Source organism: Salarias fasciatus, chromosome 10 (genome assembly GCF_902148845.1).
Source record: "Salarias fasciatus chromosome 10, fSalaFa1.1, whole genome shotgun sequence".
Classification (NCBI taxonomy): domain Eukaryota; kingdom Metazoa; phylum Chordata; class Actinopteri; order Blenniiformes; family Blenniidae; genus Salarias; species Salarias fasciatus.
In genome coordinates this window covers 22,490,017-22,508,127 of record NC_043754.1, presented here as the reverse complement: position 1 = coordinate 22,508,127, position 18,111 = coordinate 22,490,017, and the positions used below count along the sequence as shown (strand labels likewise).

General features: G+C 45.7%; 1 protein-coding gene across 1 annotated transcript; it reads left to right on the top strand.

The window, feature by feature from the left end:
- On the top strand, positions 1 to 16,186 carry LOC115395811 (uncharacterized). The gene is made up of 5 exons (XM_030101467.1): positions 1 to 712; positions 2,404 to 2,612; positions 10,936 to 11,047; positions 13,751 to 13,937; positions 14,126 to 16,186. Exons 1-5 carry the CDS (start codon positions 272 to 274, stop codon positions 14,155 to 14,157), a joined length of 981 nt encoding a protein of 326 aa, XP_029957327.1. The 5' UTR covers positions 1 to 271; the 3' UTR covers positions 14,158 to 16,186.
- Positions 16,187 to 18,111: the final 1,925 nt, after the last annotated feature.

The window sequence follows — 18,111 nt, the reverse complement described above, 5'->3', positions numbered from 1 at the left end:
AGAAGCGTTCTAGTCGTGCTGGTACAGCAGTAGTGGTACAGTAGCCTCTAGAGGAGTGGCGATTATTGGGATCTGAAAATTTCCAGACACCAACGACGGGATATTTGAATATTCCTGCTTTCTTGCTGCAGGACATTTGTTTCATTGAGCAATTCTCCTCCTGTGAAGCTGCCATGAATCACTCCTTTGTGAGGCAGCAGGCAGCAAACACACTCTTCACTGGAAGCTCTTCTACTTCCTGTTTTTGATCTTCATAACTTCCAGTCTGACCATGGCAACGCAACGAAACCGGTGGGGAGGTGAAGCAACTCATTTCCATGGAGTGCACCTGAACCTGGATGACTTGATCGCAAAAGAAATAAGAAACAGCTATCTTTACAAAGAAAATATCCCACCTTACCCCCATCCAGAGTTCCACGTGTCTCATTTGAAGCACGAGACTGGACCAAGGGGGTTGAACGGTATTCACAGAGACAGCGGGTTCAGAGGTTCACTACGTGAGGATCTGATGTGGTTCGATCTGGCTGTGGGTCCTGAGGAGATCATGTCTGCTGAGAAGAGGCTGCTGGAGGAAAAATTCCCAGAGGTAAAGGCCTCCAACAGCTTCCTGTGGAAGTTCGCTACGTCTCCAGCCTTCTCTGAGAGGGCCATGTACGGCTCGTTCCGCTTCAAATTCCCCCTGCAGGAGGTCCTGAACGCCTACAGCCAGCAGGTAACCATCACACAGGAGAACTCTGTCTTTCTACTAATATGGTGTTTACACATGCTGTGAATATTGGGGGTTTTCCCTGAATATATCTCCTCCTGACAGATTTAAAGCATTAGAGCTTGGAATAAGCACTTTTAACTGTTAAAGGTGCATTAAGGAGTTTGCATGTTTCATGCAAAAAAACGGCCCCTTCAGGCCTTGGGCATAACTATGGCTTAGTGAAACGCTCGTGCCTGTGGCTTGTTTCTGTGTACGTGCACGGAAGAGGAGAACTTCTTCCTCGCTCTGTTAGTAGCACTCGAGTAAAACTGAAGTTTCTTTTACCTGGTGGGGTCCGTGCTGGAGTTTTGGCAGTGCTAGAAGCCGGTCTTTTTAAGAATATGTATGTTTGTGTTATTATGAGTTGGGAATTGAGTTGTATAAAAGATTTCGGTAACACTTTACTTGAAGCACCCGGTATAACACATTATAAGTAGTTATAAACACTCATAAATGATCATAATGCTTTATAAGCCATTATACAGCACAGGATTAGGGTTAGGGTTAGGTCCTGACATTGTGATCATTTATGAGTGTTTATAGCTATAGCTACACGTGCTATAATGGCATTATAATACTTTATAAATGTACTTATAATGTGTTATACAGGGGAGCTTCAAGCAAAGTGTTACCATGATTTCCATAGCTTATGTTCTTTGATTGGCCAATCAATTTAATCATATTCGTTCTTATTCCATAAAAAAAAGTATCCCATCATTGCATCTTTTTCAATAGAGTTTTTAAAGGTGCATTAAGGAGTTTGCATGTTTCATGCGAACCAACGGCCCCTTCAGGTCTTGGGCGTAACTGCAGTTTAGTGAAATGCTCGTGCCTGTGGCTTGCGTCCATGTACGCGCACGGAAGAGGGAAATAAAACTGCATTAGCAGCCTTGGCTGCTCGAGGAGGTGATTGATTCGCAAGAATGGCTTCAACTGAAATAAGTAAAGTTATATTTGTAACTTTTGGTCAGCCTCCTTCCTTGCTCTTTTAGTAGCGCTCGAGTAAAATTTAAGTGTCTTTTGCCTGGTGGAGTCTGTGATGGAGTTGGGGCAGTGCAAGAAGCCAGTCTTTTCTTACTTTCTGGAAGCTCCATCCTCAATACTGCTCAGTTGTTGCTCACTAAGCATCTGGCGAGGTAATGGTGGACAAAACCAAAGCTAAGCAAATCAGGCCAGCGGGAGCGTGCATTACGTCACATCCTCTCAAATTCTCCCCAAGAAATATAAAGTGCCGGACCGGCACTGCAACTTTCAAGTGACAATTTAGCGCTGTTAGCGGAACTCAGGGCACATTGTAAACATCATTGAATATGTGTAACATATTTACGGTGGAAAATAAGTATTTTTAAAGTTGAAAAACTTCTTAATGCACCTTTAATGGTGGATTGTAGGAATATATGGTATTCTAGAACGTTAATAACAATGTACACCAAACTGAACTGAATACCCAGACGACACAACTGTGATAAGTACCAGATTTTACTATTTTATATTTTATCGAATCTCTTATACGGAGCAACTCCACAGTGCAGAGTCTCCTCATCCATGTCTCACTCTGGAAGTGTCGTCACATAAGCGAACTTCCTCTAACTCTGCTATGAAGGAACTCAACAGAACTGCTCTCCGTCTTCACTGAACCTCTGTCTTTTCTCTAGTTTTGCGCTGGAGATCGACCGGTCATGCGGGTGTTCAGGACCTCTGTCTTCAAGCAGAAAGTGCAATACATTGTCCTGGTCCACAGTCCATATCATGAGAAGCGCTTCTCCGAATATCCTCTGCTGGAAGGTCAGCGGAAAGACGCCGTCTGCACATACAGAGATGAACGCTTCATCTGGAGGTCTGAGGCCATGTGTGAGACGCACAAGTAAGAAAACCCAAACCTCTGCAGAGTCTCTGTTACACTGTATTAGCTCTCTTCTCATCTTTATCTGAATTTTAGATCTGACCTGCATTAGAGTGATCATATTGTGGAAACCCACGAATACCCAACCCAGCCTCTTGGAGACACTGCAAAAATACCCAAACATACTCAAAGATGATTAAGTAGCTTCATAACTTAAGTAGCTGTAGCTTAAGTATGTGAATGAATAATGCAATGTAAAGCGTCTTTGAGTGTCCTGAAAAGCGCTGTATAAAACCAATGCATTATTATTATTATTATTATTATTATTATTATTATTATTATTATTATTATTATTATTATTATTATAAACCAGAAAAAATGTTCCTTTTCTGTTTGAATTTAATACTTCTATGGTGTAGACATAGATAATACCTAAGAACATACAGTATTCAAGTAAAAAGATAGAAGGAGCTCATTGCTCAAAGTATATTTCCTTCTTGCAAAAACATAAATAATGCCTCAAAATGTTAGGTAAACAAAAACAAGCAAGGTCCCCTGTCCTTGTTTTAGTTGGGGTACTGTTAAATTAGAAATAAAGATTCAAATTGCAGCATATTCATCATTTTTGATGTTCAGTCATGCATGTATTTTGCTGAAGACATGATCTTTCAAATGATTCGTGGTCACAATGAACAGAGGGGTACTATTTTGAAATTAATATGTGACAGTTTGTTGATGCTTCGACAGGCACTTAGAACATGTTGGAAGGACACTGCAAAGCATTATGGGTCGTTTCTTCATGGGGCATTATTTCTAAATTGAGCAACATCACAGAGAATTGTTCTGTTTTTCTGTTATTTCATCATCAATTGTTGTGTTTCCTTCATTGTTCCTACATTGTCATTGTGTTGTCGTGGCATGTTTGGTGTTACACCATGGGTTACAGGAATCTTGTGGTCAACCACATTCCAACTGGGTTTCTACTGCTATTAGAGTTGTGATAGTCAATGATCAAATCGTCATTTGAATCATTTGAACAGTTCTTTTATATGGACAACGTGAGCTAAGTCACAGTTGTCTGAGAGTTGTTCCTATGTGCAAATCATCCATGCTTCCTTCACCCGTCTCCTGAGTCCCAGCTGTTACCACTGCCTTCATGTAAATGACTTAGTTTCAGTTTTCCACAGCATGCTCTAGACACCTGAACGCAGCAGCTAACTCGTGGAGGAGAAGTGTCTCGAAACTGGTGTGGAGCCGGTGTTTTGGAAGAACTGGTTTCCCTATGAATTGGCGACTGGGTTTATTTCACATCCCTTGTTGCTAATAGATGTTAAAAACCAGACAAAAAGCCGTATCAGACCTTTAATGAGTCTGAAATGCTAAAGGTAGTCGGTCACCAGTTAATTTGTAACGCTGTATTGACCCCTTTATCAGAGGTTTTAGCAATGGAACACACACACACACACACACACACACACACACACACACACACACACACCATAAAATGCTCAGTCAAAGTACACGTACACACAATGTAATGTGTGTCAGAAAAACGTCTCTTAAATTCAGGTCATCAAACAGATTAAACCACCATACGAAAACTTAGAACCGGCAGTAACAGTGTCAGATATTAGTGAATAACAGGTTCACTCCACACTAATGAGGTTGTTGGGTCTAATAGAGTCACGTGTCATTCATCAAGGAGCCAGTCTATTGGGATACTTTTTTAAGACTATTTTGGTAAATGACTGAACTGTGGAGGTTGCGGAAGGAGGAGACAGACAAGGGATCTGAATTGAGTGATGTTTATTGTTCCCACACACAGTGACAGCTGTCATCCAGGAAGCACACCTCAACAGAACACTTATGCCCATTTAACCCCACTGACAGTGCAACACACCTCCCCACGTAACCAAACCCTGCCCCTTCTAATGTGAGGAGACTCCTTCTCAACAGACACCACAGAAGTGTGTTTATGCATTTGACCAGGTCCCCAAAGCAACACCGGGAACATCCACTGGCCGCATGCCGCCAGCTAGCAGTACCTTGGCGCTCTTCAAGGATTCACAGGCTGGAGGGTTCATGGAGGGAAGCATCCGCCGAGCCGCCGCTCAGCACTGACAGCAGCCGCTACTAGCGCCATCTCCCCGGCCACCCAGCACGGCCAGCTAGCGCTAACGGTGCATTCTCTCTGGCTGTTGGGGTTGCTTTCCCCCCCATAGCGGTGTTTCCCGCCAGCTGTTCGTGGTGTGTTCTCCTGGGTAACGGCGCTAGTTCCCTGCAGCTTCCCTCCATCTGGGTTTCTTTCCGACCCCTCCAGCCTGTGGATTTCTGAACCGAGCTGCGACACTGCAATTCAGCTGTGGTTAGTGAGCGAAGCCCTGACCCTGAGGCTGTATAAAAGCGAAACAAAGCAACCTGGCTTCAAAATGAAGCAGCACCCGACAAGAACGACAAAAATGACAAAAACTAAAATTTGGTAAAGCCTCATGTTCAGACCACAACACCACAGAAATTTTTTTTTTTTTTTTTGGAAACACAACACATGTTTACTGTTAATTCTATAAATAAATGCAAAAATTACAGAAAAGCAAACTGGATAACAGAGTCCTTTGAGGGTCTTTTTTAGCAGTCAAAGCTCGTGTCCGGAGTTTCCGTTCGTTTCCAATGTATGTATCATTTTTTAACACACCTTCAATGTGTTAGTCTGATTCGATACCTTACTATAATATTAGCATAAAGCAATATAAAAAATTATTTATGAGCCCCACCTTCGTCTCATAGACCCCCATGTTATCTGAAAAAGCACCGGTCAGCTTCAGCCAATAGATTTCGAGCTTCCACTTTGTCACGCTGTCAATCAACGTGTGCGCGCAGCCAGAGAGCTCGCCAGAGAGCACGGCCACTCGCCCAGGCAGGGGTGAGTTAGCTATGCAGCAGCCGCTCCGCTGGATATATCCATTGTCTGCTAAACGTCCACCGTAAACAGTTAAACATGTAGGATGCTTGCGGACTCGGAGGCACTCATTTTTACGACACAGGTAATGCACAAGCACAGTTAAAGGGGCGTGGCTTGGTCGCTCACTAAAGCAGAAGGAGGGCGGAACATCGAGACGGATTAAAAAAAAACTCTCATTCTTTCAAAACTCTGGACACAAGTTTTAATCCAGGAACTGGTCATGGTTACAATGAACTAACAACTAATTAAAACTAGTCAACAGACTGACTAAACGTGGAAAATAACATTTATATGAGAACTTAATGTTAATATCAGCTCCTTAATGTAAACCTGCTGAAAGCCGCTGGAAGGATCTGTCAATCATTCCAGAGCAGACCTGTCAATCAAGTAGCCACGCCCCCTCATTATGAAAACTTTAACCCTCTATAAAAAAAATCCAATATTAATATATTTTCAGATGGACTACCTGATCTCTCTTTCGGACGATGAAATGCAATGAAAAAAATTAGTTTGAGCTGCAGAAACTCACTCGCTCCAGTATTGATGTTTCATTTTGAAATGGAGTCACAGCCTTTTTGCAGCAGCTGTGATAAGCTTTTGACACTTCCGGGTAGGCTTCTTGTTTTGGAGCCACATGCCATCCATCCTTCCATCCATCCATTTTCTACCGCTTATCTGGGGCCGGGTCGCGGGGGTAGCAGTCTCAGCAGGGATGCCCAGACTTCCCTGTCCCCAGACACTTCCTCCAGCTCCTCTGGGAGGATCTCAAGGCGTTCTCAGGCCAGCCGCGAGACATAGTCTCTCCAGCGTGTCCTGGGTCTTCCCCGGGGTCTCCTCCCAATGGGACATGCCCAGAACACCTCCCCAGGGAGGCGTCCAGGAGGCATCCTGAACAGATGCCTGAGCCACCTCAGCTGCTCCTCTCGATGTGGAGGAGTAGCAGCTCCACTCCGAGCTCCTCCCTGGTGACTGAGCTCCTCACCCTATCTCTAAGGGAGCTCCCAGCCACCCTACGGAGGAAGCTCATTTCAGCTGCTTGTATCCGGGATCTTGTCCTTTCGGTCATGATCCAAAGCTCATGACCATAGGTGAGGGTGGGAATGTAGATTGACCGGTAAATCGAGAGCTGCGCCTTTCGGCTCAGCTCCTTCTTCACCACAACGGACCGATACAACGACTGCATCACTGCAGACGCTGCACCGATCCGCCTGTCAATCTCACGCTCCATCCGTCCCCCACTCGTGAACAAGACCCCAAGATACTTAAACTCCTTCACTTGGGCCAGAGTCTCTCCACCAACCTGGAGAGGGCAGGCCACCTTCCTCCAGTCGAGGACCATGGCCTCGGATTTGGAGGTGCTGATCCTCATCCCTGTCACTTCACACTCGGCTGCGAATCGCGCCAGTGCATGCTGTAGGTCCAGGTTCGATGGAGCCAATAGGACAACATCATCTGCAAAAAGCAGAGATGAAATCCTGTGGTCCCCGAACTGGACCCTCTCTGGCCCTTGGCTGCACTTAGAAATTCTGTCCATAAGATTATGAACAGAACCAGTGACAAAGGGCAGCCCTGCCGAAGTCCAACATGCACCGGGAACAGGTCCGACTTACTGCTGGCAATGCGGAACAGACTCCTACTCCGGTCATAAAGAGACCGGACGGCCCTTAACAAGGGGCCCCGGACTCCGTATTAACGGAGCACCCCCCACAAGACACCATGAGAGACACGGTCGAATGCCTTCTCCAAATCCACAAAATACATGTGGACTGGTTGGGCAAACTCCCACGAACCCTCGAGCACCCTATGGAGGGTATCGAGCTGGTCCAGGGTTCCACGGCCAGGACAAAAACTGCATTGTTCCTCCTGAATCCGTGGTTCGACTATCAGTCGGATCCTCCTCTCCAGTACCCTGGCATAGACTTTCCCGGAGAGGCTGAGGAGCGTGATCCCCCTATAGTTGGAGCACACCCTCCGGTCCCCCTTTTTAAACAGGGGGACCACCACCCCGGTCTGCCAATCCAGAGGCACTGTCCCCGACCGCCACGCGATGTTGCAGAGACGTGTCAACCAAGACAGTCCCTGCACATCCAGAGACTTGAGGTACTCAGGGCGAATCTCATCCACCCCCGGTGCCTTGCCACCGAGGAGCTTACCGACTACATCGGGGCCTTCAGCTTGGGTGATGGACGAGTCCACCTCTGGGAACTCAGCCTCTGCTTCCTCTACGGAAGACATGGCGACGGGATTGAGGAGGTCCTCGAAGTATTCCTTCCACCGTCCTATGATATCCCCAGTTGAGGTCAGCAACTCCCCTCCTCTACTGTAAACAGTGTTGGCGAAGACCTGCTTTCCCCTCCTGAGGCACCGGATAGTTTGCCAGAATTTCTTCGAGGCTGAATGATAGTCCTCATCCATGGCCTCCCCAAACTCCTCCCAGACCCAAGTTTTTGCCTCCACAACCACTCGGGCTGCAGTTCACTTGGCCTGCCGGTACCTGTCAGCTGCTTCAGGAGTCCCACGAGCCAACAAGCCTCGATAGGACTCCCTGTTCAGCTTGACGGTAACCCTTACTTACGGTGTCCACCATCGGGTTCGGGGGTTGCTGCCACGACAGGCACCAGAGACCTAATGACCACAGCTCCGGGCAGCTGCTTCGACAATGGAGGTGGAGAACATGGTCCACTCGGACTCAATGTCCCCAGCCTCGCTTGCAACATGAGTGAAGCTCTCCGCCAAGGTGGGAGTTAAAAACCATGCTGACAGAGGGTTCCGCCAGATGTTCCCAGCAGACCCTCACAATGCATTTGGGTCTGCCAAGTCTGTCTGGTTTCCTCCTCCGCCAGCGAATCCAACTCACCACCAGGTGGTGATGGATCGACAGCCCTGCTCCTCTCTTCACCCGAGTGTCCAAGACATTCAGCCGGAGATCTGATCACACGACAACAAAGTCGATCATCAACCTCCGACCTAGGTGTCCTCATGCCAAGTGCACTTATGAACACCCTTGTGCTGGAACATGGTGTTCGTTATGGACAAACTGTGATTAGCACAGGAGTCCAATAACAAAACACCACTCAGGTTCAGATCAGGGAGGCCGTGCGATCCAGTCACCGCCTTCCAGGTCTCACTGTAGCTGCCCACGTGAGCGTTGAAGTCCCCCAGTAGAACAATGGAGTCCCCAGTCGGAGCACTGTCCAGCACCCCTCCCAGGGACTCCAAGAAGGCCGGGTACTCTGAACTGCTGTTCAGCCCATAAGCCGAAACAACAGTGACGTACCTGTCCCCGACCCAAAGGTGCAGGGATACGACCCTCTCATTCACTGGGGTGAACTCCAACACATGGCGGCTGAGCTGCGGGGCTAAAAGTAAACCCACACCAGCCCGCGGTCTCTCACCACAGGCAACGCCAGAAAAGTGGAGAGTCCAGCCCTTCTCGAGAGGTTGGGTTCCAGAGCCCCGGCTGTGTGTGGAGGTGAGCCCAACTATATCTACCCGGTACCTCTCAACTTCCCTCACAAGCTCGGGCTCCTTCCCCCCAACGAGGTGACATTCCATGTCCCTAGGGCTAGTCTCTGTATCCGGGGATCGGGTCGCCGGGCACCCTGCCGTCGGCTGCCACCCAATCCACATTGCACCCGGCCCCTGCGGTTCCCTCGGTGGGTGGTGAGCCCACATGCTTCATCTTTAATTTACACCATCAATGGTCTGAGCAAAACAGTATATTCGCCCTTGTGAATTCACCCTTCACACATTATGCCATGTCGACGTTAACACCTGAAGTCCACATGCTCTCCTTCCTTCTGTGGCAACGGGGAAGGAGATATAGTATTTAACCACGGCTATGTGGAAGCTATACACCCAGGAGCCTGACAACGCCACCCTGGGAGTTACACCCAGGGAAATGTGTATATCATGAGGTGCCCCTTACGGCACCCAGGTCCGGAACTAAAGGCAGCAGGAGACGTGATTCCATTCAAAAAATGAATCTTTTTATGAAATACTTTAAATCTCACTCACACCCTAAAAATGGAGGGAAAGAGGGGGAAGCCCAAACAGAGGCTGGCTTACCGTTGGGGGCACAGTGTAGGAGGGGAGAAGAGGGCCTCGAAGGGATCACCCCAGACACACGTGAACACTTTCACACCAAAATAAGGATGGACACACTCAAACCATGGGGTGCACACATGTCACACAGGAAGGAGACAGCCACCCGGGGACACCTGCACCACCACCACTGCGCTCAGCCTCTGAAAGGGAGGAGAAGGGGAAGGAGTTATTAAAAAGAAGGGTTTCCCAATACACTCACACCAAACAATATTCCAAAAGAATCAATAATCATAAATCAATAGAAAATGGGTGGTCGGCAGTCACAACACAACAAGTCAAAAGAGAACCAAAAGAAATATGCCATCACATGTGAAATCTAATTAACAAACAGCAACCCAAAATAAGAAAAGCAACAAACAGTAACTGTGATGGCATCACCAAAAACAAACAAGTTAAACGCACATAATGTAAATAAGACCCCATAAATAAGGAAGGGGGAAATTAATGTGGATAACCCTCATTCATTCACATTCATATCTTAAAAGTAATTTGGGGCGACACACTGCCTGATAATCGAGTCTGAGGAGCTCAGCAGTGACAGCCTTCACTGCCGGCCACATGCAGGTTGTGAACCAGGACAGGTGGAGGGGACCGTGCAGCGGTTCAACCGACACCGAGGAGCACACAATCCGGAGCAGCAATTATCGTTGTGGCCGCACCGTCACCACAAAGGCAGTCTTGCACCAATAAAACAGCAGCAGAGCCCTAGCATGCAGAATGGGGAGCTGATTAATAAAGTTTGTGTGGAGCGAGGCCATCAGAGCCGTATTGTCCACATACCACACCAATAGCATCTGTCAGTCCACTCAAAAGGGAGGAGGCGCGGCGTCACATGGGTAATCACCTACACACATACAACAGCTAATTATGGCTTTTGTCATTACCTGGCAACATATCCACGCACAAAGAGGGGGAAAAAATCACACTCACAGCAGTTTAGTAGTAGTTCAGCCTATGCAGCCATTCACTCAGAGCAAAACAAAGCCGAGCCAAAACGCCGTTCACTCCAAGGCAAGCAGAAATGCAGAACTGGAAGAGAGGGGCCGAAGGGGCTGGACATGCTCTCAATTCCAAAACAGACAGGGAGCCAGATACAGCGTGCCTTTATAGCCAGCTCTCCCTGCTGGGATTGGTTAATTCCTGCAGGCCACACAGAAACCTCCTCCTGTTACACTTCTAACACTGACGCTTTGAGCTGTGTGGCTCAGTGGAACAGTGGAAAGTCCTCCTCTTCTGTCTGCTGATTGATTTGTTGTGTTTGTTGCTTTTTATTCTCAGTTGTGAGATGGAGGTTAGTGAAGACCACATTAAAGCGGTCCCTGTCCAGGACTGGCCTCAGTTTTATGTCTGGGATGTCGTTTCCATCGCCCTGCATTTGGAGTCAGATGAGGTACCTTCATCTTCACCTTCATCATGCTTTCTTTTGCTTTTCAGACTTTTGTGTTTTTATTGTTAGTTGATCATTGCACATCTCTGCAGGCCTCTAAGTCCAGCTGAAATCCCCACTGGTTAGCAGTGGCTGCTAACGAGCTAGCAGAACAAGCTCGCACTACTTTATCAGCCTGTTTGAATTAGCCTCGTAAATCAGCCCCGCCCACTCCACATTCACGTTTGGATTTAGCAGCTGGGATGGGTCTGGGGACAAGCCAATAGAAAGAGAATGCGGCTCGGCCATGAAACGGCCGAGCCAATCAGCATTGCCGCTTTTTGTTTCAAATTTTTTTGGCGAATTCCGGTGGCTAAACCGGAAGTGACGTCATCACTGAGCATAGGGAAATTACGGACTTTAGCCATCGTCGGAAAGCTGCAATAAGTAAAGTTACAGCCAAAATACCAAGTATTACAACAATCAAACAAGAGCAAGAGTCTACGCCTGGTGAGTTTCTAACAGAAAAAGACTTTTTCGCGTGTCTTTGTGTGCAGAGAAGCTAGAGCTAAAGAGCTAAAGCTAACTCTGTGAAGCTAATGCATTTTGATGACGTATTTGTTTTGAAGCACTGATTGGCTGAAGTGCATTGTCAGTCAAAGGAGTAACCAAACGCCCCCTGCACGGAGTTTGTATTGGCTTGTCCCCAGACCCACCCCAGCTACTAAATCCAAATGTGGATGTGGAGTGGGCGGGGCTGGTTTATTAGGCTATGTTTGAATGATTATACCAACAAATATCAAAATGATATGTTCTTCCAGCAGTACAGGAAGCACTCTGCCCTGTAGTCTCGTAAAAGGACTCAGATTAAACTGTGTACAAAGTAATGAGAGTTGAAACACAAATATTTATTTTTTTTAAAAAAGTATTTACATCATCCTCTGTGACTGATTAGCATGGATCCTGTCAACTTAAGCAGTTGTCTGGGATGTAGTTTTCATCGCCATGCATTTGGACTGCTGTGTTGCAACCCAGTCTCACAGCTATGAGTCACGGAAATGAATCAATTGAATCATGTCCAGGAGCAGTGCTTTGCAGTTTTTTTTTGTGTCCCACAACTCTCTTTTTAAACTAATACATTTCAATAAGAGTCGCCTGGCCACGCCCCCTCACGATTAAACAATGCATATACTATTGTTTCTTTTATTCAGACACTCAGATAACAGTCAGTTTTACTGTTACCGCCCTGTTCACACTGAAGGTAACTTTAAAGATGTGTGCAGCCACACTGCTGAACAGGAACAATCTGGAAACATGACGATCGTATTCATTCCAATATAAAAGTGGAGAAAAAAACCCCATCCACTTTCTGTATGGCCAAAATACATATTGGCGATCTACGTGGTTACATTCTCAGTTGAAATGTGTTCAATAGAGAGTAAAGTGACATATCAAAGCGAGTTTGACCGGGGAGGAACGGACATGCAGCATAGGGGGCAGCCACGACCGGTCACCAGCTGCCGACAGCTCAGCCGTGGGCAGCCAGCTGCTCCCCGTGTTGTGGCCCCGCGTCAACTCTCAAAGGAAGAAGGAAGAAGAGTGAAATATACAAAATAAGTACATTTAGGGGTTTAGAGTGATGAGGAACATGCTCCTTTGGATTATTTTTTCAAATGAAACTGATATACATAGATGAAATGTAGTTTTTACCACATATCATGATGCCCGCTGGTGATAATATCAAGTCAAACCTGACAGGATAGTGGAGTTCAAGAGATTTGTATAACAGTTTGTCCCATGATTCTAGCGTTTTTCATTGTCAAAATAGAAGCTTTAAAGCAGAACTATGCAACTTTTTTATTCAATAAATGTTTTTCAGAATCGCTGTGGGGGTAAACAGAGACTTGTCATGGTGATTTGCCGGTCCCTCCCCTCCCCCCGGGGTCTGCGTCCTGAAAACAGCGCTTGCAACTTTCAGAGGATCCAACCCGACTACATCTTGCGAGAACAAACCTGCTTCACAGCACTCATATGGGAGTACAAGTATAAAAGCGCGTAAAAAAAAAAGTTGAAACCCTCGCTAGCGTTAGCAAAGCCACCCTTAGGTGCTCACAGATGGCAGACCCAAAAAGACAGAAAAAACCTCTGTCTGACGAGCAGAAAAAAAGGCAAAGGGAGTGGGACATTCTGCACGCGGGGGCGGGGGAGGGGGAATGATGTGGAGAATGTTTACGGCAGTGAGCTTTCACAAGAGACCAGTAGGGGGAGTGCGAGAGCAAAAGTTGCATGGTTTTGCTTTAAAAGAAGCACCAAAGTAAAAGTTCAAAGGTCACCAGTCTGGCTTAATCTTACTCCCCTGATGAAGTCCATTACAATGATGTATCATGCTTAGTCCTGTGACACATTTTAAATTTTCCCTCCTCTGGACGCAGACTTGTTTAATATGTACGTTTCAGGGAGAAATGTGTGCTCCTGGACACGATTCAATCGATTAATATTCGTGACTCATAGCACGAATTGCCGGGAGACTGGGTTGTGTGTTGTTATCTTTCATTAATCATGGCTTATCTCTGCATGTACCTCAGTCCAGTTAAAATCTCCACTGGTTAGCAACAGCTGCTAACAAGCTGCTTTATCACCCCGTTTGGATGATTACATCCAATAAATATGAAACTGATCTTCTCGTATAGCTTTTTTGTGTTCATTAAATTCCACCATATATTTCAGGTGCTGAGACTCACTAAGGACCAGCTGAGAAAACACCTCACCTACTGCGGCATGTTTGATGCTCCATTCATGATTTTCAGGGAACATCATTTCATGGATTTTGATGAGGCTCAACTCTTAGTTAAAGGACTGTGGCCTTCTTCTGCCAACCTGGAAAAAGAAGTTTCATTGCGTTCACATTTTAAAGGTATTTACTATCAGCTTCTGTGACTGCATTATTTTACATTTTTACAACTTTAAATCAATTTGCCTGTTGGATGTTTTCTCTGCTTTTAGTGAGAGGAAAAAAAGAAGCCAATCTCACTCTGTTCTGAGAAAAACATGTTTCAGTGAAGTGAACATTCATAAAGACATTTTATTCTCTCATTATTTCAGAGCCTGTCCGTACAGAGGAAGATCCTGAGTGAGCTGAGAGACGAGGGCCAGGCTCCAGTCTGGACTCCTGGACAAAGGAGGTTCAACTTGAGAGAAAAACTCTATCATGAAGTTAATATAAAGAAATCTCATTGGGATTATGTTTGATTAGTGTTGGACTTTTATCTGTATGATCAAATCAATGGGTGTCAAACACAACTCCCCTGAAGCTGTCCAGTATGTTTCCTGTGTGTAACCCAGCGGAGAAAACGTGCCTTATTTTATTGTTTTCATGCATTTTTTTTTTTTTTTTTTTTGGGGGGGAAAAAATTTTATTTTGGTGAGAGGAAGTGTGTATCCTCACTCCTTCTAAAGGACCTATATCATGCAAAATCCACTTTTTTAAGGTTTTTAGCATGCCACAAAGTTGATTTCCCTTTAACACCACCCCCGAAATGTTATTTGCCTTCATCCACGCATGTCTGAGTAATCTCTTTCAGTCTGCTGCTCTTCACAGCAGCCCCTCCCTTTGGGTAGAAAACAGCTCATTTGAAATTCTTCAAACCTAAGTACGTCACAAAAGTTGAACTCCTCCCCACAACTCTTCTCCCAAACCACCCCCGCACAGACAACACGCCAACTCTTCTCTGACCAGCAGCAGCTGATTCTGATTTTCCACTGAGGAGACACCCATAATAGGGTTTGGATTAGCTAAAAAAGCACGATACAGGCCCTTTAATTGACTTTCTATGGTGTCGTCATATTCTTAATCACCTTGTAAATACTAATAAGAAATGTTGTTTGGGCTTTCACAAGCTGTGGATTGAAGCACTGGCCAAGGAAACGGTGGGTTTGTGATTAAACATCATCTTAGTGAGTCAGTTGTGTTATAATTACCAAAAGGGTAAAAATGCTAATAGCTTGCTAGCAAGAAGCTAATGCTGACCATGAGTGGCAAAGTGCTAATTAAAAGTACTTTTTTTTTTTTTTTTTTGAGGATTTGGTTATTTGAGGATAAAAGGTGAACTTTTCTTACTGTCCATTGATCTGAAATTTTAATTTAAATGCTAAGATCGATTCCTTTTTTATTATTTCATAAATTATATTGCAATGATTTAATTAGAATATAATAATTCAGAGAGAGACTAAAAATGCAAAACAAAATTAAGCTGAAGAGATTCAAACAAGACAAGTTCATTTGGCTATTAATGTGGGTTAGTAAAAAAAGGTAATTCATTTACACTAATGTGATTTTGTTTTGAAAACATGCATGTTCATCAATGATGTTGTCGGTTAAAAGAATGGTATAAGAAAGTGATTTGAAGAACAAGTAAGAACAAAGCTATAGCCACCGGTAGAGATTGTGATATTAGTTATACACGGTAATACAATTGTTTTTATACAGGCTACACTTTCATAACCTGACACACCAGATGGACAGTTTCATTTGTCCACCATGGAAATATTTCACAAGTCCATCTGGGTAGCCGCTCTTCCGATTTGATTTCACAGGTGGGACCTTCAAAACAATAAGTAGCTGGTGATTGGACGACCGTTCGAACCAAAGAAGAAGAAGATTGGACGAGCGTTCTGATTGACATGTGACACACTCACCACAGACCAATCCACATCAAGCCACGGTGTGACGTAGTTACGTGCGCTGCTGCTGAGAAGCAGTAGACACCGTTTCCTGACAAAAAGGCTTCAAGTGATGTTCTATGCTCCTCTTTCAAAGAAGAAATTGAGTCGATTTCTTATAAAACTGCAGATATTGCCGTGTCCACAGAGATCGCTTAATTGTTTTCCAACTTTCATGTGCTTCCCGCTGTCGTAACGTCTTCTCGTCACTTCCACTCTTCCCGCAACTCCCGCCTCTTTTCCCTGATTGGGCCGGAAAATTTTAACCGAGTGAAACTATTGGTAAACGGATTGAAACTATGGATCAAACCCTGGACACTCCTCCAACTGGAGATGGTGAGCCAGGACCCTGGACTGTGAGCTGTGTTCAATGAAGTAGAGGTTACATGTGTATCATTGTCCTCTTTGTTTTCTAACCAGCCAGGGAATAAAAATAACTCAACAGATAAACTGTGTTTTTTCTATTTATCAGAAGAGCTGAATGTGGTGTGTTCACAGTGGAGTCAACACACGAGCAACGGCCAAGTGGAGCTTAAAGAATCGATCAATTATGCCTTCTGTTTTCATGTTATTCTCAGTTTGTCTCCTCCTCTGCACAGCTAGAAAATTCAGGCGGGGCTGACGAGACAGAGGTGGGGACACCTGGAGTGTAATCAGAGAGGAAGAACACAGAAACAGAAGTCTGGACACTCAGCCGGTGGACCGTTTGTTTGCTTCCTCCAGAAACCATTTCATCTGAACCAACAAGTCGGAATAGGAGACTGATCTGGCGCTGATGAGGAAACAAGCCAGCAGCCAATCAGAGGACGAGGCCTGAGCTTCACCAAGAGGTCTGAATGTCTGAGTGACATCTGGAAACACCGATTCAGGTAGCGTTTGAATTCATGTGGGTTCACAGTGTACAGATGGAGAAATGCCCACTTCAGTCATGCAGGTATTCTCTCTCTCTCTCTCACACACACACACACACACACACACACACACACACACACACACACACAGACACACACACACACACACACACACACACACACACACACACACACACACACACACACACACACACACACACACACACACACACACACACACACACACTGTCAGGTTCTTTTCCTTAAAGAAAATTAGGACACAAACACGGAATAAACCAGGCAGAATCGAGATAATTGCAAGGAGAGGAAAATCCGTTTGCTCAAGAGCTCACTTCATTTCACTCTGCCTGAGCTGAGTTTTCTCTCAGCTTTTATTGAGAACCACAGGGTGGGGCTTACAAGTGTTTCTTGGGATAACATTGGTTTCAGCATCCTGCTTGAACAGAAACAATGCAACAGATGCATCAGTGGTAACAGGACGCACTCAGTCAGCATAGATAAGACATGCCAGTCAGCATTTTGGGGAATGCAGGCAGATCGCTCATCCTGCTTAGTCAACTTTCAGTTTCCTGTGCAGTTCAAGACAACATTTAACAATGAATGCATTTAACAATGATAATCAAACAGAATATTTCCAACACGCACACACACACACACACACACACACACACACAGACACACACGCACACACACACACACACACACACACACACAAACACACACAAACACACACACAGGGCAGTCATACTGTATGTTCACAAGGAGAACAGGACACACAGCCCTGAGGGGAGTCAGAGCTGAGGCTGATGGGAAGGAGAAGATTTGGGATCCTGATGGTCCAGACCAGGGTTTCTTAACCCTGGTCCTCGAGGCCCAGTGTCCTGCATGGTTTACCTCTCTCCCAGTTGGAACACACCTGATTGCAATAAGAGATAATTACTGGGCTGCTTGTAAAGACGCCCAGTAATTATCTCTCATTGCAACCAGGTGTGTTCCACCTGGGAGAGAGGTAAAACATGCAGGACACTGGGCCTCGAGGACCAGGGTTAAGAAACCCTGGTCTGGACCATGTGGGTAAGAAGGTCCAGGACCCAGGTGTAGATGGAGGGATCGGTCCCAGTGCTGCAGGTTTCATCAAACAAGCCCTTTACTGTGGCAGGTGTTGCTTCTCCATATCTTGTCACGTTCTCTCATGCGGACTGCTCCAAAGATGTGGCTTTGGCACCAGCCGTCTGCTGTTACAGGTTTTTCTGATGAACTCTCTTCTCCACCCTCGGAGTCCTGCTGACGGCTCATCTTGACCGGCCCTCTCTCCTTCTCTTCTCTCCTCAATAGATCTGAAATGACGCCCCCTGTGGAAGAGCAGAGGGCTGCTTCCTCTGAATCTGGTTCTGAAGACGTTTTCCTCCTGTTCAAAGGGATTTTGTTTTCTAAATAATTAACCATACGTCCATCCGTCTTCTATACCGCTTCATCTGGTTCAGCAGAACCAACACA

Coding starts and splice junctions, on each gene's coding strand:
- LOC115395811 (XM_030101467.1), top strand. CDS start 272: ATGGCAACGCAACGAAACCGGTGGGGAGGTGAAGCAACTCATTTCCAT. Junction 713..2,403: donor TGAACGCCTACAGCCAGCAG/GTAACCATCACA, acceptor TCTTTTCTCTAG/TTTTGCGCTGGAGATCGACC. Junction 13,938..14,125: donor ATTGCGTTCACATTTTAAAG/GTATTTACTATC, acceptor TCATTATTTCAG/AGCCTGTCCGTACAGAGGAA.